The sequence below is a fragment of the Podarcis muralis genome, chromosome 7 (assembly GCF_964188315.1).
Source record: "Podarcis muralis chromosome 7, rPodMur119.hap1.1, whole genome shotgun sequence".
Lineage (NCBI taxonomy): Eukaryota > Metazoa > Chordata > Lepidosauria > Squamata > Lacertidae > Podarcis > Podarcis muralis.
Window position 1 is genome coordinate 73,797,233 of NC_135661.1, and position 23,282 is coordinate 73,820,514.

The following is a 23,282-nucleotide window of genomic DNA, read 5'->3' on the forward strand; positions in this document are numbered from 1 at the left end:
ACTGCAGGATAAAGGCAACTCCGGCTGCTGCAGAATGCTGCAGCCATATTGCTAACGGGAGCTTCTGGTCAAGAACATGTGACACCACTGTTAAAACAGCTGCACTGGCTGCTCATCTGCTACTGAGCCAGGTTCAAGGTTCTTGCATTGATTTACAAAGCCCTGCACAACCTGGTCCAAGATAGGTCAGGGATCACCTGAACCCTTATGGTCCAGCCCGATCACTGAGATCATCTGCAGGAACATCTTCAGTTGTCCCCCAAGTTGGTGTGTCTCATTTGACAACAAGAAACCATGCTTTCATTATCATTGGCCTTGCCCTGTGGAACACCCTGACAACAGGGATTCAGTAGGAGATATCTCTGCCACCTTTTAAACACTTGTTGAAAACTTCTCTTTTGTTCCAGGCCAGTGCAGGCCATTAAGGGTAAATTTATTCATTTTACCCTGCTCTTTAACATTCAAAGGGGAACTTTTATAAGAGCAGTTCGGTCATTTAAGAAAAGAACAAAATAGGGAAGGCATCTGAGGATGTGCCGTCATACTGGAAGGTGCCGGGCATGTTATCATGGAAGAACACAATCATCTCGTGAAGCTTCTGTGGACATCCTATCTTGAGCAGTGTGAAGAGTCCTTTTTGGCTGACGAGGTTGAAGGCTTTCATCAGGTCTATGAAGGCGATGTTCAAGGGGCATCTTGGTCTCAGCATTTCTCCTGGAGCTGCTGCAGTGAGACCTCCAAGCTCTAAAGACACTTTGTGATTTGGCCAAAAAATAAAGAACAACTGTACCATTCCTATCAGGTATGTTTATTTAGCACAGTGGTAGCAGAAACGAGCCAAACCATATGATACATAAGAATGTGGTTCTTAGGAGGAGAACAGGTTTTTAGCAGGAGCAACAATCTGGGACTCTTTAGTCCCATGGGAAGGTCATATTCACACCACGCATGTTCTCCCGATAGTCATCATCAAAGCGTTCGCTCTGCGCCACTGTCAGGAAGTTCTTCCAGTCCCCAGAGATCCCTAGAACAACACAAGAGCAAGTGGCAACCACAAAGAAATTCGCCTGAAATTACTTCAGCTCAAATTAGAACTTTTCTTCCTCATGCTCAGACATGTGGCAGCTCCCTCAGATGGCTGATGTTATGGAAGTAAACACATGCCCCCCTTGCTGTTTGCTAGCCCATCCCCAACCATTCCCACCCTCCTGATCTGGCTTTCCAGCAGCACTAATGTATGCCTGTTGGGTACCTGGACCAGCTGGGTCCAGCCATACTTTCTTATCGCACCATAGAGATCTCCAAGAACTGTGTGTCTGTTGCTCTGCCTGCTGAATTTCTGCTTGCTCTCCCAATCGATGTGAAAGGCACAGAACCTGCCAACTCTGGCATAAACAACCCTGAAGCAACTACTGTGTCTTGATGGCCTGGAGAATCTGCAAGCTATTTTCAGGCAGTCCCCAGAATTATCCAAGCCTCAAAATCTTACAGGCATACCCTTGTTCTCAGAACATCTCTTGTTTTGATTGGGGCATCCATGCAACAAAGCTAGACATAGGTGAGATGTTGCACAGAGAGAACCGTATGATATCAGGCAAACTGTCCCCACTTTCTGGCCTAGTTGGGGATTGGCTTTTTCTGTGAGGCAATAGACATCCACAGAAAAAGAAAAAGGTTCTTCACTCCTGGCATGCAGCATTGTGGCCTTATTTCTTGGCTTCCAATGTTTTTACCTTTCCTCATGAACTTTGCTTTTGTGTGGTCAAAAATGCTCTCTGGTATTAAAGAAAAGTTGGACATCTTGTTGTCCTTCATCTTCTGGAAGGAGGCGTTTTCCATCACAGACTCAATTTGTTGGCTGTTCAGCTCCTTGCCAAGAAAATGACAGATCTTCTGCACGCTGCCTCGAAGGTCCTGCAGAAAGCAAGAGCAAATGACTGTGAATCCTCATGTGATGTAGAGAGCTTGCCCTTGATCAAGAGGCACACAGAGGGGTATGTGATTTGGGCAAGATGGATGCCATGAGGTGTGGAATTCACTGCTATCACTGTGCAGAACCCATCCTGTCTCCAGCTGCTCCTCAGCCATCACAGCACCCAGGAGGCATCAGAGTCAGCAAGAGACATTGCATTCAGGGCAGAAAAGCAGCTTATTGTCATACTAGGGAGTGTTGAATTTTTCAGCATTCCATTTCCCAAAAAAAGAGGGCTGCTAAAAAGTTGTAACATGACTTGAAAATGCAAACATATATTGGTTAAATTAATATAGTTTTGTTTTGCTTGGTAAACAAAATATGTGTAGAATTGCATATGAGTCATTAAAAATGATTGCCAATTACTTGCTATTATATTTTTTTATTATGATTATGATAAAGTACAGTTGTACCTCTGGTTACGTAAACATTGGGATATGTAAGCAGCAAACCCGGAAGTATATCTCCAGGTTTTTGCCTCATGCGCATGCGCAGAAGCTGTAAACCATACCGCGCGAGTGCACAGAAGCAGTCCTCCAGTTGAAAAACTTCAGGATATGGCCGGACCTCCGGAACGGATCCCGTTTGCAACCAGAGGTATCACTGTATTACCTAAAATTTTCAGAAGATAAAATTCTTTGGTTTTCTGAAAGCAATTTATGTGTTTCTTCATTCCTATGTGGTCTTACCAAACTAAATGTTGTCCAATCACAAAAATAGTAGATTTGAAATCCTCACACCCAAAAACCTGTTTTTAAGGCACCTCACTGAATAAATTTGCAAAAATTTAGTTTTCACATCCCTGAAATGACACAACCTATTGACATACCTGCTCCAATGCAGAAGAAAGGAAGGGCACTCTGTGCATGATATGAGGCTCTTTGCCTTTAAATCCTTTTAAATCCTGAAGGAGCACCTTCACCCCAATTGTTCAGCCTAGACACTGAGATCTAACACCAAGGGCCTTCTGGAGGTTCCCTCACTGTGAGAAGTCCACTCACCTTTTCTAGTGGGCGGATTTGCAGCCAGGCATCCCGACCACTGCAGTGATCTGGCGGGGGCAGAGATTGACTGACAACCCCCTAGTGCCATCCTGGCTGCGTCACCGGCGTTGGGTGGGGCCATGCCCAGTGCCAGTTGGGGGTGTGGCCATGGGTAATTTAATCTGTGGCACAGCCAGGTAGCCCTCCTCTCTCGTCCTTTGCCAGATCTCCCAACCCACCTGGCTTCTTTTTTATGCTTTGCTATGACATGACCTTGCTATGGACAAATGTCATCTGCCATATTGTTGGGGTCGGGTAGGGGTTTTTTTCACTTGGCAAATTGGCACCAGCCATTTGGTTTTTGCCTACCTTGTAGCAATCATCACAACTTTGTGAGGTTAGGCATTGGGTAAGCCTTTGTTTGGATAGAGGGTAAGTTGTAGCCTCCTCCTGCTCCTCCTCATTAAGGGTATCCTGTTAAAGGGATCCGGGGGTGTGGATCCTATCCAATGCCCGGACATGGGCTAGGGCCATGCCACGACCCCAACGGGGAACTGTTGGGGTGCCCCTATTTGATGTAAGTCATAGGTCTCCCCCTATTGGTGGTTTGCCCTTAGCTGGACTCCCTGCAGATGGGTGGGAGTTGAGTGTCACCCAGTGCCTAAGCCAAACCGCTCACATCTGTAACCAATAAAGTTGTGGCCTATTTGAACCCATAAGCCTAAATACTTTTGTCCGTGTGTTTATTACCCACTAGGGAACTGCAAGTCACAGGGCCTTGGCACGCAAGTGAAACTACAGGGAACCAGGCAGAGGACCTTCTTGGTAGTGGCCTCACCCTGTGGAACACCCTCCCATCAGATATTGAGGAGATGAGTAACTATGTAAACTTTAGAAGACATCTGAAGGCAGCCCTGTATAGGGAAGCTTTTTAATGCTTAATGTTTTATTATGTCTTTATATGTGCTGGCCAGAGTGGCTGAAGCAAGCCACCCATTTGAATGGGTACAATATTATTCTTATTCCTATTCTTATTTTCTTCATAATTCTTGTAGGGGTAGCAAGGAATTTTGCACTTCCTCAGAGTCGTCTGGCCAATAGTACCAGAATGTTTCCAAACAAAAAATTGGCAACTTCATGCATGAATAATGTCAGAGTTGGGCCCATAACCTGGTAGTGCATGAACACAGGCAAGCTTGGACCTGTACCTGCTGCAGTTCTTCATAGGTGATGAAGAAGATGTTGGCTCTCTCCTTTATCTCCACCCAGCCTTTCACATGGTCAAACCAGGAACCATAAGCCACTGGAAGAGCAAAGAGGAAACAATGGTGAAATGTAAAGAGTTATGCAGGGAAGAAGAGGAGTTTGGATTTGATATCCCACTTTATCACTACCCTAAGGAGTCTCAAAACGGCTAACAGTCTCCTTTCCCTTCCTTCCCCACAACAAACACTCTGTGAGGTGAGTGGGGCTGAGAGACTTCAAAGAAGTGTGACTAGCCCAAGGTCACCCAGCAGCTACATGTGGAGGAGCAGGGAAGCGAACCCAGTTCAGCAGATTATGAGACTACCACTCTTAACCACTACACCACACTGGCTCTTCCCTAAAGTTACAGGGAACCAGGCACCCTGTGGAATGCCTTCCCATCACTGGGAAGGGAGAGAATGCCATTGTAGATGTAGAAGAAACACCAGTCAGCATAGGTGCCAGCTCCTGGAGGCTGAGGGCCATTTCCAAGGCTAAACATACCCAACTCCCTCAACTGCTCCTCATAAGGTTTGGTTTCCAGACCCTTGATCATGTTGGTCAAGCTCCTTTACACACATCCCATCTTGTCAATATCCTTCTTAAATTGTGGTGCCTAGAACTGGACACAGTATTCCAGGTGTGGTCTGACCAAGGCGGAAGAGAGTGGGACTTTGACTCCTCTTGCTCTGGGCACTATACTTCTGTTGATGCAGCGTAGAATAGCTAGGTGGGCTTTATTCAAGTTGGCCTGTCAGGGACTTAGAACGACTGCATTGTCCCTCAAAAACAAAATAAATAACAGAAAACATTGACTCTGGCGTATGTCCAGCTCCACCTAGTGACTGATCTGTGTAGTGACATTATCCACACAAGGGAGAAGTAAAGGTTTGAATGAAGCTTTCTCTGTTAAGGTTTGTTTGTTTTTGTCTCTGCCACCAGCGAATGTCTGTTATCATCCACAACACTGAATGTGAGGTTTCACTCTATTCTCATGTTGGTGCCAGTCTTACCCATTTGTTAAGGATGTTTATTAATTTGCTTAAAAAGAAAATGACTAAAATAGGACTTTCACCCATTTCTTCCCTTCTCCATGTATCCAACTGCAAATTATACTTCTCTGTCAAGGCTGTTCCATTAGCTAAGAAGAGAGCCTTTCTGGTAGTGGACATTGTGCTGGACCACAGCAAAGGAGACTGGCTGATTTGCCTCCTTCCATACCTTCCCCACTCAGGAAACTCTCCATGAACTCTTCCACAGTTTCTAGATCATTGCAATCTTTATAGCCTTTCCTGAAGTAGTAGGCTGAAACCATCACATCTCTGGGGTTACGCAGTGTGCAGACTATCTGTAACAGAGACAGGGCCACATTTAGGGAGAGCAGCCATCTCGGCCCTAACATTAGGCAGAGTGTGGCAGCTGACTACTGTCCCATGAAAGGGTAACAAATTGTTATTAAATTTACTGTTACTGAATGTATCCAGTGTGACATCTACTCAGAGTGGAGCCACTGAAAATAACTAACATAGGACCATTAATTTCAAATGGTCTACTCCAGGCACGTCCAACAGGTAGATCACCGGACGTCTGTGGTAGATCACCGTTAGATCACTGGCACCCCCCAAAGAAGCTCAAGAACTTTGGCTCCCCTAAATAAAGCTCAACATTTTAACATTTTAGCCCAAAAAACAGTGCTTTCCTCCTCCAAAAAGGGGGATTAGTCTCTTGAAAACTCTCCAAAACTTCTTTAAGGACAATGATGTGGGCAAAATAACAACCCCCCTCCTTTGGGACACAATGAAAGCAGTCACCAGAGGAGCCTGCATAAATTGGTAAATTAGAACAAGACATTATGACTCTCTCATCACACTACAAACAAACAGGAGCAAAAAAGCAACAACTCATGGAACAAAAAAGAAGGGGAATTGACTGTCTAGAAATCAATGATAAAACAACCATTTTACGAATATGGAGGGAAGGACTCCAGACTATTAGCAAACAGATGCAGGAACAAAATCCCTCAAAACTAGAATACACTGTGTCACTAAAAACTGTAACTGCCTTACTAGAAAAGCTAACCAATAAACTGAAACTGACCCAGGAACCAATAGAAAAGGACACCTTCACCCCAGTGTGGCTCCCCTTTATCACATACACAGCCCAACAAGATAACAACAAGAATCCACCAACAGCATAAGAATCACTCTGGTTTCCCTGACCCAACAAGCATTCCCCCTGCCCTCACAAATGCAAACAAACCGCACTGCAGCCACCCACAAACCAACCACCCCCCTGACACACCCCCCCCATACCTCTCACTACCAAGGAAATGCAATAAATGAATAGAAAGAGAACCTTCCCAGTTGATGCTGACACAAAACCTTACACGTACACTATACAAAAAAATATAAGCCTCACCACCCCACCCCTCCTCTCCCCCTCTTCTTCCCCAACCTTATACAGTGTTGTTGTTGTTGTTGTTGTTTAGTCGTTTAGTCGTGTCCGACTCTTCGTGACCCCATGGACCAGAGCACGCCAGGCACTCCTGTCTTCCACCGCCTCCCGCAGTTTGGTCAGGCTCATGTTTGTAGCTTCGAGAACACTATCCAACCATCTCATCCTCTGTCGTCCCCTTCTCCTTGTGCCCTCCATCTTTCCCAACATCAGGGTCTTTTCCAGGGAGTCTTCTCTTCTCATGAGGTGGCCAAAGTATTGGAGCCTCAACTTCACGATCTGTCCTTCCACTGAGCACTCAGGTCTGATTTCCTTAAGAATGGATGCGTTTGATCTTCTTGCAGTCCATGGGACTCTTAAGAGTCTCCTCCAGCACCATAATTCAAAAGCATCAATTCTTCGGCGATCAGCCTTCTTTATGGTCCAGCTCTCACTTCCATACATCACTACTGGGAAAACCATGGCTTTAACTATACGGACCTTTGTTGGTAAGGTGATGTCTCTACTTTTTAAGATGTTGTCTAGATTTGCCATCGCCTTTCTCCCAAGGAGCAGGCGTCTTTTAATTTCATGACTGCTGTCACCATCTGCAGTGATCATGGAGCCCAAGAAAATAAAATCTCTCACTGCCTCCATTTCTTCCCCTTCTATTTGCCAGGAGGTGATGGGACCAGTGGCCATGATCTTCGTTTTTTGATGTTGAGCTTCAGACCATATTTTGTGCTCTCCTCTTTCACCCTCATTAAAAGGTTCTTTAATTCCTCCTCACTTTCTGCCATCAAGGTTGTGTCATCTGCATATCTGAGGTTGTTGATATTTCTTCCGGCGATCTTAATTCCGGCTTGGGATTCATCCAGCCCAGCCTTTCGCATAATGAATTCTGCATATAAGTTAAATAAGCAGGGGGACATTATACAGCCTTGTCGTACTCCTTTCCCAATTTTGAACCAATCAGTTGTTCCATATCCAGTTCTAACTGTAGCTTCTTGTCCCACATAGAGATTTCTCAGGAGACAGATGAGGTGATCAGGCACTCCCATTTCTTTAAGAACTTGCCATAGTTTGCTGTGGTCGACACAGTCAAAGGCTTTTGCATAGTCAATGAAGCAGAAGTAGATGTCTTTCTGGAACTCTCTAGCTTTCTCCATAATCCAGCGCATGTTTGCAATTTGGTCTCTGGTTCCTCTGCCTCTTCTAAATCCAGCTTGCACTTCTGGGAGTTCTCAGTCCACATACTGCTTAAGCCTGCCTTGTAGAATTTTAAGCATAACCTTGCTAGCGTGTGAAATAAGTGCAATTGTGCGGTAGTTGGAGCATTCTTTGGCACTTCCCTTCTTTGGGATTGGGATGTAGACTGATCTTCTCCAATCTTCTGGCCACTGCTGAGTTTTCCAAATTTGCTGGCATATTGAGTGTAGCACCTTAACAGCATCATCTTTTAAAATTTTAAATAATTCAGCTGGAATATCATCACTTCCACTGGCCTTGTTATTAGCGATGCTTTCTAAGGCCCATTTGACTTCACTTTCCAGGATGTCTGGCTCAAGGTCAGCAACCACACTACCTGGGGTATACGAGACATCAATTTCTTTCTGGTATAGTTCCTCTGTGTATTCTTGCCACCTCTTCTTGATGTCTTCTGCTTCTGTTAGGTCCTTTCCACTTTTGTCTTTTATTATGGAAATCTTTGTACAAAATGTTCCTTTCATATCTCCAATTTTCTTGAACAGATCTCTGGTTCTTCCCATTCTATTGTTTTCCTCTATTTCTTTGCATTGCTCGTTTAAGAAGGCCTTCTTGTCTCTCCTTGCTATTTTTTGGAAGTCTGCATTCAATTTCCTGTATCTTTCACTATCTCCCTCGCATTTTGCTTGCCTTCTCTCCCCCGCTATTTGTAAGGCCTCGTTGGACAGCCACTTTGCTTTCTTGCATTTCCTTTTCATTGGGATGGTTTTAGTTGCTGCCTCTTGTATAATGTTACGAGCCTCCATCCATAGTTCTTCAGGCACTCTGTCCACCAAATCTAAATCCTTAAACCTGTTCCTCACTTCCACTGTGTATTCATAAGGGATTTGACTTAGATTGTATCTTACCGGCCCAGTGGTTTTTCCTACTTTCTTCAGTTTAAGCGCCCGTCTTCGAGTGCCACCTGGTACGAGCGAGGTCCAGTGACTCCCACTACTGTGGCTGACACCCAAGGGATGTCCCCCACATAGTTCCGGGCAAAGACCTGGTTTCCTGGGACAAATGACCGTGGTGCGTTGGCACAGCCTGGGGGTTCAGCCACGGCAAAGTCTGGGTGTAGCCGGTCGAGCGGTGACCTGAGGCGGCGGCCCATAAGCAGTTCCGCAGGACTCCTCCCTGTGGCCGCATGAGGGGTGATGTGTTGCGCGAACAAGTATTCGGCGACCCGCTCATGCCAGTCTCCCCGGTCCAGGCGCGCCAGTGCCTCTTTTGTCGAGCGCACCATTCTTTCCGCTTGCCCGTTGCTGGATGGATGAAAGGGTGCCGTTAGGGCATGGCGGATGCCCAGTTCCAAAAGATACCGCTCAAACGTGCCTGATGTGAACTGCGGTCCGTTGTCAGAGACAAGGACATCAGGACACCCATGCGTTGCAAACAGGCCTCGCAGCACCCGGATGACAGCTTCGGTAGTGGTGGAGGGCATCAGGGCGACCTCCAGCCATTTGGAATAGGCGTCCACCACTACCATAAAGGTCCGGCCGTGAAAGGGGCCAGCCAGATCGATGTGCACCCTCGACCAGGGTGTCTTTGGCGTCTCCCACGTGTATCCCTTAGCTGCCGGTGGTGCAGGCCTCGACTCCTGGCACGCTTGACAGGCGGACACCCAGGCAGTGATGGCATCGTCCATATTAGGCCACCAGACGTAACACCGAGCCAACGCCTTCATTTTGACAATTCCCGGGTGGCCAACGTGCAGAGCCTCCAGGACGCGCTGACGGAGTCCCTGGGGAATCACGACGCGGTCTCCCCACAGCAGACAGCCGCGATGAGCTGAGAGTTCATGTTGTCTGGTTGCGAAGGGCTGGAACTCTGATGCAAAGGGCCCTTGTGGCCACCCCCTCCACACCCAGTTGAGCACCCGGCTGATGGTGCGATCCTGGGCAGATGCGGAGGCCACAGTGGCAGCCGACACAGGCGCTGCCGGAAGATCCTCAATCAGAAGGAGCGATGAAGCTGGAGCCGGGTCTTCCACAAATGCTGGAAGAGGGCAACGGCTGAGGGCGTCGGCATGGCCCATCGATTTCCCCGGGCGGTGGATGAGCCGGTAGTGGTAGGCAGCCAGGAAAACAGTCCATCGCAGCATGCGTGGTGAGAGGACCGGTGGAGTTGGACGATCACCGGCGAGGAGGCCCAGGAGTGGCTTGTGGTCAGTGATGAGGTCAAAAGTCCTGCCATAGAGGTATTCATGAAACCTCTTCACTCCAGCCACAAGTGCCAATGCCTCCTTGTCGAGCTGGCTGTAATTCCGTTCCGTCGGAGATAGTGTCCTGGAAAAGTAGGCGAGCGGTGCTTCTCTTCCATCTGGAAAACGGTGACTAAGGACAGCCCCGATGCCAAAAGGTGAGGCGTCGCAGGCAAGGACCAGCGGCCTGGATTCACTGTACTGTACCAGCACACTGTCCGAAGAAAGGAGAGCCTTGACCGCGTTGAAGGCCGCCGTCTCCCGATGACCCCAGGCCCAAGGCGTCTTAGTGCTAAGGAGTCGGTGAAGAGGCTCAGCCACTGTGGCTTTGTGGGGCAGGAACATGTTATAAAAGTTCAGCAGCCCCAGGAACGCCTGCAACTCCGTTTTGTTCTTTGGAGTGGGGGCCTGCTGGATAGCGCGGATCTTGGATGTGGTTGGATGAAGACCGGAGGCATCGATAAGATAGCCCAGGAACTCTACCTGTGGAACGGCGATCTGGCACTTCTCCCTTTTTACCTTGAGCCCGGCCTCCTGGAACCTGGTCAGCACGGCACGGAGGCGCTCGAACAGCTGCTGGTGTGAGTCTGCAGACACCAAGACGTCATCAAAATATGGTACCACGCCCGGAAGCCCTTGCAGGAGACGCTCCATAAGGCCTTGGAAGATGCCAGGAGCCACACTCACCCCGAACTGCAACCGGCGGCAACGGAATGCCCCCCGGTGGGTGACGATCGTCTGGGCTTCAGCAGTGGCATCATCGACTGGCAGTTGTTGATAGGCTTGGGCAAGGTCCAGCTTAGCGAAGACCTTACCCTCACCCAGGGAATGCAGCAGGTGTTGGACAACAGGAACCGGATAAGCGTGCTGCTGAAGTGCCTTGTTGATCGTGCACTTGTAGTCAGCGCAGATTCTCACCGACCCATCTGGCTTGACAGGCGTGACGATGGGGGTTTCCCACTTTGCGTGGTCAACCGGCTCCAAAACTCCTTGGGCGATCAGTTTGTCCAGTTGTTCGTCCACCTTAGCCTTGAGAGCAAAGGGAACCCGGCGTGGCTTTAGCTTGATGGGGGCGACTTGTGGATCCAGGCTAAAGGAGATGGGCGTACCTGTATATTGGCCCAAGGTGCCGTCAAAAACCTCGGCAAAGTCTTTGACCAGACCCTCAGTCTCTGCGTTAGAGATGCAGTTGATGCCGGTGACTTCCAGGCCGAGGGCATCAAACCAGTCTAGCCCTAGGAGGCTTGGCCGCTGACCTTCGACCACCACCAACCGGAGCAGGCCCGAAAAATCCTTGAAGGCGATCCGGAACCGGCCAACGCCTACCACGGGAACGTCGTTTCCCTGGTAGTCTCTCAGGTGTACGCGGTGAGAGTCGAGTTGCCTTTTGGACACTCTGGGTACCAGTCTTTTGATGGTGCTCCATGACACGATGGACAGGGCAGACCCGGTGTCGATCTCCATGTCACATGGAGCTCCTTCAATGAGCACCGTGACGTTCAGCTTGCGTCTCGTAGGCGAGTCGGTTTGGCCAATCGTGGTTCCAGACGGGCAGCGGCAGTTGGTGAGAGCGAAACAACTTTCCTTGGCAGACTGGAGTGAAGACTTGGACTTGCGAGTCGATGAAGGGGGGGTGTCAGACGGAGCCGATCGGCAGACCTTAGCGATGTGGCCCCTTCTGGAACACCTCCTACAGATGGCGTCTCTGAATCGACACTTGGCACGGGAATGGTTGCCTCCGCAGCCAGCACATTCCGGTTGGCCCTTGGACTTCTGTTGGAACTTCCTGCGCTCCCGCTTTGTCTGGTGCACATCATCGTCTTCACTGGAGGATGCCTCCTCACTGCTGGCCTCTTCATGATGCACCGGAACGGGCTCCCTAGCAAGACGCAGGCTGCTGGACTTGCGGATCTCCTGAGCGGAGCGTTCAGCAGCTTCTGAGGCCACAGCCTCCTCAATGGCTTTCTGTAGCGTGAGGTCTGGCTTGGCTAGGAGACGCCGTTGCAGATGGATGTCCCGGACCCCGCAGACGATTCGATCCATCAGGGCATCGTCTAAGTCTCGGAACTCACAGTGCATTGCAGCCTGTCGCAGGGCGGTGGTGTAGTTGTTGATTGACTCCCCCTCTGCCTGGTTCCTGTGGTAGAACGCATGGCGGGCAGCAATCTTGGACGGCTTTGGTGCGTAGTGGTTGCGGAGCTTCTCTTGGATCGTGTCCCATGGTGATGCCTGGACTGCTTCAGGCGCAACCAACGCTCGGGCCGTCTCAAACACCTCAGGCCCACAGAGGCTGAGGAATAGGCCCCGCTTCCGATCCTGTGATACTGCTGTCAGTTCGTTGGCTTGGAGGTAGCAGTCGAACCGAGCGAGGTAGGAGTCCCATGATTCAGAGGCTGGCGCAAACGGCGGTAGAGGCACAAGTGAAGCCATGATTCCGATGCCGGCGTGAAGGGCGATGGATGGAACACAGTGCTCTAGCCAGAACAGTCAGCTCTGAACTGGTTCTGCCCAGTGATTTCGCTCAGTGATTTCGCTCTGTGATTCAGCTCAGTGATTCAGCTCAGTTCAGAGGCTGGCCGCATCTGGCTGTGCTCTGATGTCCATCCATCCCATCCTCGTCGCCAGGGTTAAGTCGTGGGTTGACATAGCAGCCGGCACAGCGATTTCTTCAAGTAGCTCTTTATTCTGGTAAGCTGGAATAGAACTGACAGTGAACAGCTCAGCCGGCCTGTATTTATAGGCAGCCGGCTGTCACATTGTAACCACAACAGCCCAGAGTTCCCGCCTAAAATAACTGCCGCGGACCTGAGTGAAAACTATCTACAGACCTGAGTGAAAACTATATACAGTATCCCCCTGTTGGCCCAGGGTGAAAACTACACTACATAACAGTTTTCCTCTATTTCTTTGCATTGCTCGTTTAAGAAGGCCTTCTTGTCTCTCCTTGCTATTTTTTGGAAGTCTGCATTCAATTTCCTGTATCTTTCACTATCTCCCTCGCATTTTGCTTGCCTTCTCTCCCCCGCTATTTGTAAGGCCTCGTTGGACAGCCACTTTGCTTTCTTGCATTTCCTTTTCATTGGGATGGTTTTAGTTGCTGCCTCTTGTATAATGTTACGAGCCTCCATCCATAGTTCTTCAGGCACTCTGTCCACCAAATCTAAATCCTTAAACCTGTTCCTCACTTCCACTGTGTATTCATAAGGGATTTGACTTAGATTGTATCTTACCGGCCCAGTGGTTTTTCCTACTTTCTTCAGTTTAAGCTTGAATTTTGCTATAAGAAGCTGATGATCTGAGCCACAGTCAGCTCCAGGTCTTGTTTTTGCTGACTGTATAGAGCTTCTCCATCTTTGGCTGCAGAGAATATAATCAATCTGATTTCGATGCTGCCCATCTGGTGATGTCCATGTGTAGAGTCGTCTCTTGTGTTGTTGGAAAAGCGTGTTTGTGATGACCAGCTTGTTCTCTTGACAGAACTCTATTAGCCTTTGCCCTGCTTCGTTTTGAACTCCAAGGCCAAACTTGCCGGTTGTTCCTTTTATCTCTTGATTCCCTACTTTAGCATTCCAATCCCCTATAATGAGCAGAACATCCTTCTTTGGTGTCATTTCTATAAGGTCTTGTAAGTCTTCATAGAATTGGTCAATTTCAGTTTCTTCAGCACCAGTATTTGGTGCATAAACTTGGATTACTGTGATGTTAAAAGGTCTGCCTTGGATTCGTATCGAGATCATTCTATCATTTTTGAGATTGCATCCCAGTACAGCTTTCACCACTCTTTTGTTGACTATGAGGGCCACTCCATTTCTTTTATGGGTTTCTTGTCCACAGTAGTAGATATGATAGTCATCCAAACTGAATTCGCCCATTCCCATCCATTTTAGTTCACTGATGCCCAAGATGTCAATATTTATTCTTGCCATCTCATTTTTGACCACATCCAACTTACCCAGGTTCATGGTTCTTACATTCCAGGTTCCTATGCAATATTTTTCTTTACAGCATTGGACTTTCCTTTCGCTTCCATGCATATCCGCAACTGAGCGTCCTTTCGGCTTTGGCCCAGCCGCTTCATCAGCTCTGGATCTACTTGTACTTGTCCTCCGCTCTTCCCCAGTAGCATGTTGGACACCTTCCGACCTGAGGGGCTCATCTTCCAGCGTCATAACTTTTATATGCCTGTTATCTTTGTCCATGGAGTTTTCTTGGCAGGGATACTGGAGTGGCTTGCCAGTTCCTGCTCCAGGTGGATCACGTTTGGTCAAAACTCTCCACTATGACCTGTCCATCTTGGGTGGCCCTGCACGGCATAGCTCATAGCTTCTCTGAGTAATTCAAGCCCCTTCGCCACGGCAAGGCAGTGATCCATGAAGGCAGTGATCCATGAAGTACCTTATACAGTACTCAACACTAATATCTGTAACTGATTTGTAAGAAAGACTATAGAACCTGAAAAAGAAACAATGTATGTACTTTTGTAAACCAAGAAAATCTTTAATAAAAATATTTTTTTAATAGAAATAAATAAAATCATGCCATTTTGAAAAAAATGGTCATTCAAGATTTGCCCTTTAAATACTTTTAATTTGTGAAATATATAATCCATAAAGCATCACATAATAAAGCCTGACATGGAAACAGGAGAAGCCTGCAGTGAGGACCTGGGCTGACCATGCATGTGGGCCATGACCAATTCAAGTTCTCCCACAATCAGGCAACTGCTAAGGAGCTTTCCAATAGCTCTCTCTGTGCTCTAGTACAAAATATGGCATCCTCCTGTAAATAGGCTGTGTCAAGTGTTCCAGAATCCCTCACATCTATGTGTCAGAAAGACAGAAGCCAAAGACAAGCTTGATGTGTCCATTGTTGCTCTCTTACCTTGGCTTTGGAGTGGAGGAAGGACTTGGGGAAAAGCTGGAATGGCAGGTGAGTATTCAGGATCCTGGGGGAAGGATTTTTCAAGGCAATCTGCAAATGATCATCCATCTCAATCCAGGGCGCCCTTTCCCACAGTGGTACCTTCTGAACCCATGAAGGGTCCCCATGACTCTGTATTAAGCTCAAGATCTCCGCCATCCAATGGGTACCTAGGAGGAAGTCCACCAGTCACAATCTTCTTCTGTGCATTAATGTCTGGCCCTTGTGAAATAAATTAGATGATCACAAGAAATGGAATGGATCTTTGTCCACAGCTAGCTACTTAGCTCCTTCCTGTGCGACAAGATTCCCAAAATTCAGGAATGGTATAACATGCTGAAGTTGATGATATTATTTTGCTGAGTGTGGTGCAAATGAGAACAGAAGAGTAGCCTGCTGGATCCAACCAGTGGCCCATTGAGTCTGGCGTCCTGTTTCTCCCAGATGCAAGTGGGAAACCAGGGAGCAAAACATGAGCACAAGAGCCTTCTCCCCTCCTTTGGTTTCCAGCCAGGAGTCTAAACAATTTTGTCCTAAGAACGACTGCGCAAAGAGAAGGTGGGTGATGTTCTGGAAGGCGGGTGCTGACTTAAATTGCCCAGATAACTGTGAGAAAGAGGGGTGGGCACAAGGTAGGCTGTGGTCCGTTTCCAGACTATTGACCATTGTCAATGGGACTATTGATGTTTTCTGAAAAACCCACAAATAATTTTGGACAATTTAAACAAGTATATTTCTATTAAATAAGTTTGAACAGTTCCCTTTGACATAGATCTCTTCTGCCTTCATTGTTAAGGTATCCCAAGAATGCAAGTTTGTCATGGTGACCTAGATTTTCGTAGGCAGCTACCTAGGAATCAGGGCTGTTTTAAAGAAAAACTGTCTGCGATTTTTGAGTACAAAGCATGAGCTGCTGCAACACACCTGCCCTTTTTGCACAAGTGCGCACACATCATCATCATCATCACCTGCCTCCTTGATCCGTGCCCGTCTTGGCTGATTAGGGAGTGTCCAGATGTTGCGCGGACCCCCCTGGTTGAAATTATCAATTTGTCCCTTGACACGGGGACATTCCCAGGGGAACTGAAGGAAGCAGTGGTGTGTCCACTCTTAAAGAAAACTTCATTAGATCCCTTAGACTTATCCAATTACCGCCCAGTTTCAAATCTTCCATACCTGGGTAAGGTAATTGAGAGAGCGGTTGCTGAACAGCTTGGTAGGTTTCTGGAGGAAACATCAGCATTAGATCCATTTCAGTCCGGTTTCCGTCCTGGTTTTGGGACGGAGACGGCTCTGGTTGCCCTAACAGATGATATCTGTAGACAACTGGATCGAGGCGGGTCAGGACTGCTGAACCTTTTAGATTTGTCAGCAGCCTTTTTGACATGGTCGATCATGATCTTCTGGACCACCGCCTCGCAGACGTGGGGATACAGGGCATAGCCCGTAACTGGTTGTGCTCTTTTATCTCTGGTCGGGGACAGAGGGTGGCACTAGGGAGAGAAATGTCGTCGCGCCACTCCTTGGTGTGTGGAGTGCCACAGGGCGCAATTCTCTCCCCGATGCTTTTTAACATCTTTATGCGCCCCCTTGCCCAGATTATCCGGAGCTTTGGGCTGGGCTGTCACCAATATGCTGATGACACTCAGCTCTACCTGCTGATGGATGGCCACACCGACTCAGCCCCGAACACACTGACCAGATGCTTGGAAGCTGTGGCTGGATGGTTTCGTGGGAGCCGATTGAAACTAAATCCTTCGAAGACAGAGGTCCTATGGCTGGGTCGGGATGGCATGGGGATGAGGGACCAACTCCCTTCTCTTGCGGGGGCCCAATTAGTGCCATTGCCTTCCGTTAAGAGTTTGGGTGTAATCCTTGACGCCTCCCTTTCCATGGAGGCGCAAGTTACAGCAACAGCCAAGGCGACATTTTTCCACCTTCGCCGCATCAAGCAGTTGGTCCCTTACCTTTCCTGTCCTGACCTGGCCACAGTGATCCATGTGACGGTCATCTCCAGGCTTGACTACTGTAATTCGCTCTACGCGGGGCTGCCCTTGAAGCTGTCCCAGAAACTCCAGCGGGTACAGAATGCTGCAGCGAGGCTCCTCACGGGGTCTCTGCCATGGGAGCATATTCACCCAGTGCTTTTCAAGCTGCACTGGCTCCCGGTGGAGTACAGGGTCAGATTTAAGGTGCTGCTTTTGACCTTTAAAGCCCTTCACGGCCTAGGACCCTCGTACCTACGGGACCGCCTCTCCTGGTATGCCCCACGGAGAGCCTCAAGGTCCATAAATAACAACACCCTAGTGGTCCAAGGCCCTAAGGAAGTTAGATTGGCTTCAACCAAAGCCAGGGCCTTTTCAACTCTGGCTCCGGCCTGGTGGAACGCTCTGCCTCATGAGACCAGGGCCCTGCAGGATCTGATTTCTTTCCGCAGGGCCTGTAAGACAGAGTTGTTCCGCCTGGCCTTTGGCTTGGAGCCAATTTGATTCCCTCCCTCCCTCTCTTTCTTTTTTCTTTTCCTTCTCCTCCTGCAATGAGGCTACATTTTAATATTTTAATGTTCCATTATTTTAATGTTGTATTTTATTTTTGTTTTTAAGTTGTAATCATTCTTCTTGTTTTTATTATTGCTTGTAAGCCGTTCTGAGCCCGGCCTTGGCTGGGGAGGGCGGGGTATAAATAAAAAATTATTATTATTATTATTATTATTATTATTATTATTATTATTATTATTATCATCATTTTATTATTTATACTCCACCCATCTGGCTGAGTTTCCCCAACCACTCTGGGCAGCTTTATCTAAAAATATCATGAAAACAAGCATTAAAAACCTTCTGATACAGGGCTACCTTGAGATGTCTTCTAAAAGTTGTGTAGTTATTTATCTCCTTGACATCTGATGGGTGTTCCACAGAGTGGGTGCCACTGCCAAGAAGGCCCTCTGCCTAGTTCCCTGTAACTTCGCTTCTTGCAGTGCGGGAACCATCAGAAGGCCCTTGGAGCTGGACCTCAATGTCCAGGGATGGGGATGAAGATGCTCCTTCATATTTTGTTTAGTTGCTTAGAGTTGCATTCCATGGCATGTAGATGCCTACACAGAGTGGGGGGAAACCCTCAGAACTGAAAGTTTGACATCTAGAGTAAGGTTACCAGACGTCCCTGTTTCCCAGGGACAGTCCCCGGATTTACAAATCAGTCCCCATAGAAAATCCACTGAATTTTAAAAGTGTCCCCGGATTCAAATCTGGTAACCTTAATCTAGAGTGAAGAGGGATCTACCTACATATCTCTCTGGGTTTAATGTGTGGATGAATCTCACTGCAGTGATAAATCTGGGTAGAAAATTTCTCTCTTTGAAGCTCAAGTTCAATTATCTTTTGCAGTGAAATTTCCAGGCACAAATATGTCATGTATAGTTCTGTATTTTTATTATTCCCCACCCCCACCCCTGTTCTTTTCTTAATCTGAGATAACTTTTCTTTGTCCTGACATTCATGGAGCATCACAGTTGTAAAGTATCGAAAGAGTGTGGGGAGGGGATATTCTTTGTGAGCTTCATATTTAAAGTTAGTGACGTAATAAATATTATCATCCAAAGTGGTACCTCACTGTCAGGGAACTGCCATCGGAGCTAGAGGCAGAGGGAAGTCTCCAGAGGGATGCCGGAGAGGGTCCCAGTAGGGAGAGAGGCAGCCCATCTGCTGGGGAAGGAAATCAGCATAACACCAGTGGAGAAGGGGGGCAGATGGGGGAATCGGAGAGGAGGCTCCAGGACTCTTCACCGGAGACCAGCGGGGAGAGCACGGGTCCTCCGCTGCCCACACCCTCCCTGCGCAGAAGACTTCCGCGCAGGGAGAGTAGGAGGAGACTTGGCGTCAAAGAACTTCTTTGCTGGAAGAAGTTCAAGAAACGCCCACTGACGGATTCTGCCAGCGACTGAGACAGCCACGAAATGAAAGGCTGTCCAGACAGAAAGGGTTCAACCAGGTAACCTAGCCAGGAGTGGCGGCAACTTACGCACGAGCAACCCCTAGAACCATTACACTCACTAAGCCAACTAAATCCAGAGTCTATCTATTTACTTAATCGCACAACTGACCTGACTTTGGGTAAGTTACGACCACAGTATCATCATCCAGCAGTTGGAATTCGTTTTCTACATAGCTGAGTGTTTCCACTGAGTGGATCAGTGGAGTAAAAAGGATTTCCTTGTATTTGAAAAAAGCCATCGATGACACTGAAAAACTGAAGATGAGAGAAAGAAAGTTATAATGCCACATCCTTAGTAATTTTCAGGTAGCGACTGTTTTAGAGCCCAACTCTGGGGAAAGCTGGGAAGCAGGAGGAAGGGAATTGTTCAGGAGGTGGCAATGGGTCAAGAATGGATGTTCAAGTGGTGCCACCAGGCTGGGTGGGGGGAAAATCCAAGGAACTCAGTTCTGAATGCATATCATATTAGCCTTTCAAATCTCAATAAGATCATGGGCACAAATTAGATGCACAATTAACTCAAATCTCCATCACCTCCATTAGGAAATAGGCCCCATTCACATCTTCTAGATCAGGCATGTCCAACTGGTCAATTGCGATCTACTGGTTGATCAATTTTTGGCTCCCCCAAAGAAGCTCAGCAAGTTCGGCTCCCCACAAAATGTTCAACATTGGCTCCCCAAAAAAGCTCATCAACAGCTTTGGGTCTTCCTCCAACTTTCATCAATTCAATGGGTAGATCACTGCCAGGTTTTTTTTATGGTGGAAGTAGATAGCAGTCTCTTGGGAGTTGGACGTGCCTGCCTTAGATTACTATGCATCAATTGAAGGGAAATCGCTTTAAACAAAGAAGAGAATGCAGTACCATAGTCAGTCACACCTGCCTAAAGCAAGGCACACACCGCTCCATACACACACATGCATAACTGCTTATGAACCTACTCGCACACTGTGGCATTGGAATTAGAATTTAGAAGACAGCAAAGACATGCATTAACTTTGTGTCTGGCTACAACACAGCAGGCTTAGAATCTGCATCAGGACTTCCAAATAAGAAGTTCAAAAAAAACGGGGCTTTTGTACACTAGAGGGCACACGTTTGGTTCTTTGGGGCACCCACAATCTCCCACCCTTATGGACCCCAAAGATCCACCGCCACTGCGTACCATAGAATTCTACCTGTACTTAAATGCATGCAAGTTAAAACCCAGTTAAAACAATTAAAATTAATTAAAGCGGTTAAAAACTTTAGATAGCTGGGGCCATGATAACAACACAGAAACCAGCATACCCCAACCCAAAGGTCTACTCAGCCAGCTCAGCTTCCAAAGCTACAGTCAGTCAGTCAGTCAGGACCCACAGACAAGATGGTATTCAAGGTGCTGAAGAGCTTTTCTAGCTTTGGTCAGTCAGGGCCCCACCCTCCCAGGTGAGGGGGAAGAGGCCTGACTGCTAGGCAGGTTCTACAAGACTCACAAGATGCACTCTTTACCCTAGTGAAGGCATTTTTGTCTACATTAATTGTTTGCAGAACTGCATTGCAAAATTCAGGAAAGTGCCCATTTGTGAAAAGTGTGAATTTTGTAGGCTCACCTTTAAATCAGAAAAGGATTTGATTTCTTACCCCTCCCTGCTGCTAATGGGAGCTATCAATGCATGATGTAGCTGATCAAGGAGACTTTGGATAAATCTGTTGGGATCAAACAGCATGGTACTTTAATAACCTGCTTTACGCAATATTTTGCTTTTGCAAATTTCAGACAGAGAGGGTGGGTAGAGGAGTTTCATCCCTCCCAGACACCTGCTCATGACCCAGAACCAGCTTTTTGCATGAGGAGGAGTTCTGATTAGACCACAGAAGTACTGAGACAACACCATGGTTGTCATGGAGGCCATGAAGTCCCCAGCTGGTCCATTTGAGGAAGCCTTGGCATTGATATTGAAGTCCCACAACATTACCCCATGAAAGGATTCACCACATCCAAGACTGACTGCCTACCAGCTGGAAAGGTCGGTCCTCATGTGCTGAAGCTCTCTTATTTTTTTCCTTTCTGGATTTCCTTGCTTTTACTTTGGATTGAATTGGATTTGTTTGGCTGCAACTTATTTTTCTATATTTTCTTTATCTTGGAGTGCTTCTCGGTGACAGTTTCCCAGACTCCCACCCTAGGTGTCCCTTTCTTCTTTCTCCCTCCATTTCATCAGGCCACTACCCTAAAGGACTGGGCTCTTGGGGAACTTTAACCTTTTACAACCTCCAAAACAACCCTTTAATCCTCACTTTTCCCCAACCAAGCTAGGGAGGAAAGCTTCTCCCTTTGTTGCACAAACTTATTTGCCACACTATAGCTGCTGTGCATGGTAGCACATCAGCAGTAAGAGACTTGTCACATCTTCCTTAACTAAAAAAGTCACCTTTTTACTGAAATTGCTCCACTGCAGCCTGTGCTTTGCAGGTAAGCCCAGCAAGGACTTTTTGTCGTGTGACATTGCAGACCAGTGAGAGGGAAGAGTCTTTTATTTTATTTTATTTTATTTTATTTTATTTTATTTTATTTTATTTTATTATTTTATTTTATTTTATTTTATTTTATTTTATTTTATTATTTTATTTTATTTTATTTTATTTTATTTTATTTTATTTTATTTTATTTTATTTTATTTTATTTTATTTTATTTGTAATGTAATGTAATGTAATGTAATGTAATGTAATGTAATGTAATGTAATGTAATGTCCTTGCCAGAAGGCTGAATGTGAGGTGGGGACCATATAGCATCCCCGGTAGCCAATCGGTTGTTCCCATGTTCATTCCCTGCACTTCTTGTGAGTGGAAGCGAGACACAAATCTGTTTATCTGAGTATTCAGTGGGGTGACAAACAGAACCACGACTGGTTCTCTGAAGTCTTCCACTATCTGGTGGAAGTCGGGGGGTGGAGTTTGCATTCCACCTCTGAGATGCTTTGCCAGCTGAGCCAATCTGCCTCCTTGTTTTCCACCCCAGCGACGTATTCGGATTTGATCGAGAGAATGTTCTTCTCCACCCACTTGAAGAGGTGTTTTTCTGTTGTTTGTTTTGTTCTGTTCTGGTGGGATCTCTACACTGATGCTTTCAAGAGCCTCTGGGGAACAGCAGGGTGGATAGAGTACTAGCAACCAAGCTCGCCCAAGACATTTTGGCGCCTGAAACGAATTAGAAAATTGTGCCGCCGACAATCATAGTTTGCAAAGGCCACTGCATAAACTGTCCTGCTGATGTATGTAGTGCCTCTCTCATTCGATATACACTTCAATACTCACCAGTGTGGGAAAGCAGCAACATCTGGAGTGGCTGCAGCTGCAACAACCACAGCAGCCATGGGGGCCACATTTGCTGTCCCCCATGGATCCCGGGGGGGGGGGCACATGACATCACTTCATGGGTGAACCGGCCCTGCTAACTAAATCTCTGTTCTGCCTCTCTGGCTTAACACTCACAAACACAAACAGTCTCTGACCTGGAATGGTGCTTCAGCAAGTCCTCTGGTGGGCACAGCTGTGCTGGCACAGAGCCACCCAGTCCATCCCTTTTGTGCCATCCCAGGCAGGCAGGCTGGCTTTTTAACCCTCCCTTCTCCAGCACCAGTGAAAAGCAGGTGATCTATAGCCCTGGTGGGCCTAGTCCTTAAGGAAAGTACCTCCCAAAGCAGTCTTTTAAAGACAGCTGCTTCTGCAAGGGGACAGGGGCCTGGTGTTAGCCTGTACGTCTTCTCAGCTAGGTGTGGGCCTGACCAAACCTTCCTCCATCATCTAGCCGCCCAGCTCCTGCCATCAGCAAACAGATTATTGGCATCCCATGCAGAGCCGTAGCTGGGTGATCTTGTGCCCCTGGCAGAACCGTCCAGATTGCGCCCCTTATCCATGGAAAAATTAGCTCTTCTTTCCACCTCTCCTCAACCCCCCTCCTCCAATTCACCCTCTATTTAAAACCTTTCCTTATGAGGCAATAACCAATATTTTTATTTATGGACATATTTTTAAGCCGGTTTTGCGCCCTCCCCCTTGCATGTGCCCCTGGCAGGCAGCGGCCCACCTCACCACCCCCTAGCTACGGCCCTGATCCCATGCAATGGTGTTCAGTTGTGATTTGTTTTTCTGGTGCAGAATGTGGACTTCTCTCCACACACCCCCAAACTGTGAATTAACACTTGCTGCCCATCCTTCCTTGCAGGGTATTAAAGCAGCATTGAATTTTCCAGGTATTCAAAATGGTGTATTTTGCTGGGGGGGGGAGGGGATAGTGGCC

At 47.4% G+C, this 23,282-nt stretch overlaps 1 protein-coding gene across 1 annotated transcript; it reads right to left on the reverse strand.

The window, feature by feature from the left end:
- Window positions 1–516: 516 nt before the first annotated feature.
- LOC114603545 (sulfotransferase 2B1-like) lies at window positions 517–21,480 on the reverse strand. Its single transcript, XM_077932112.1, has 6 exons — window positions 19,107–21,480; window positions 14,963–15,171; window positions 5,422–5,548; window positions 4,164–4,258; window positions 1,734–1,914; window positions 517–1,024 (listed from the first exon to the last, which is right to left on the reverse strand). The coding sequence occupies exons 1-6, from the start codon at window positions 19,285–19,287 to the stop codon at window positions 915–917; spliced, it is 903 nt and encodes a 300-aa protein (XP_077788238.1). The 5' UTR covers window positions 19,288–21,480; the 3' UTR covers window positions 517–914.
- Between the last annotated feature and the right edge of the window lie 1,802 nt (window positions 21,481–23,282).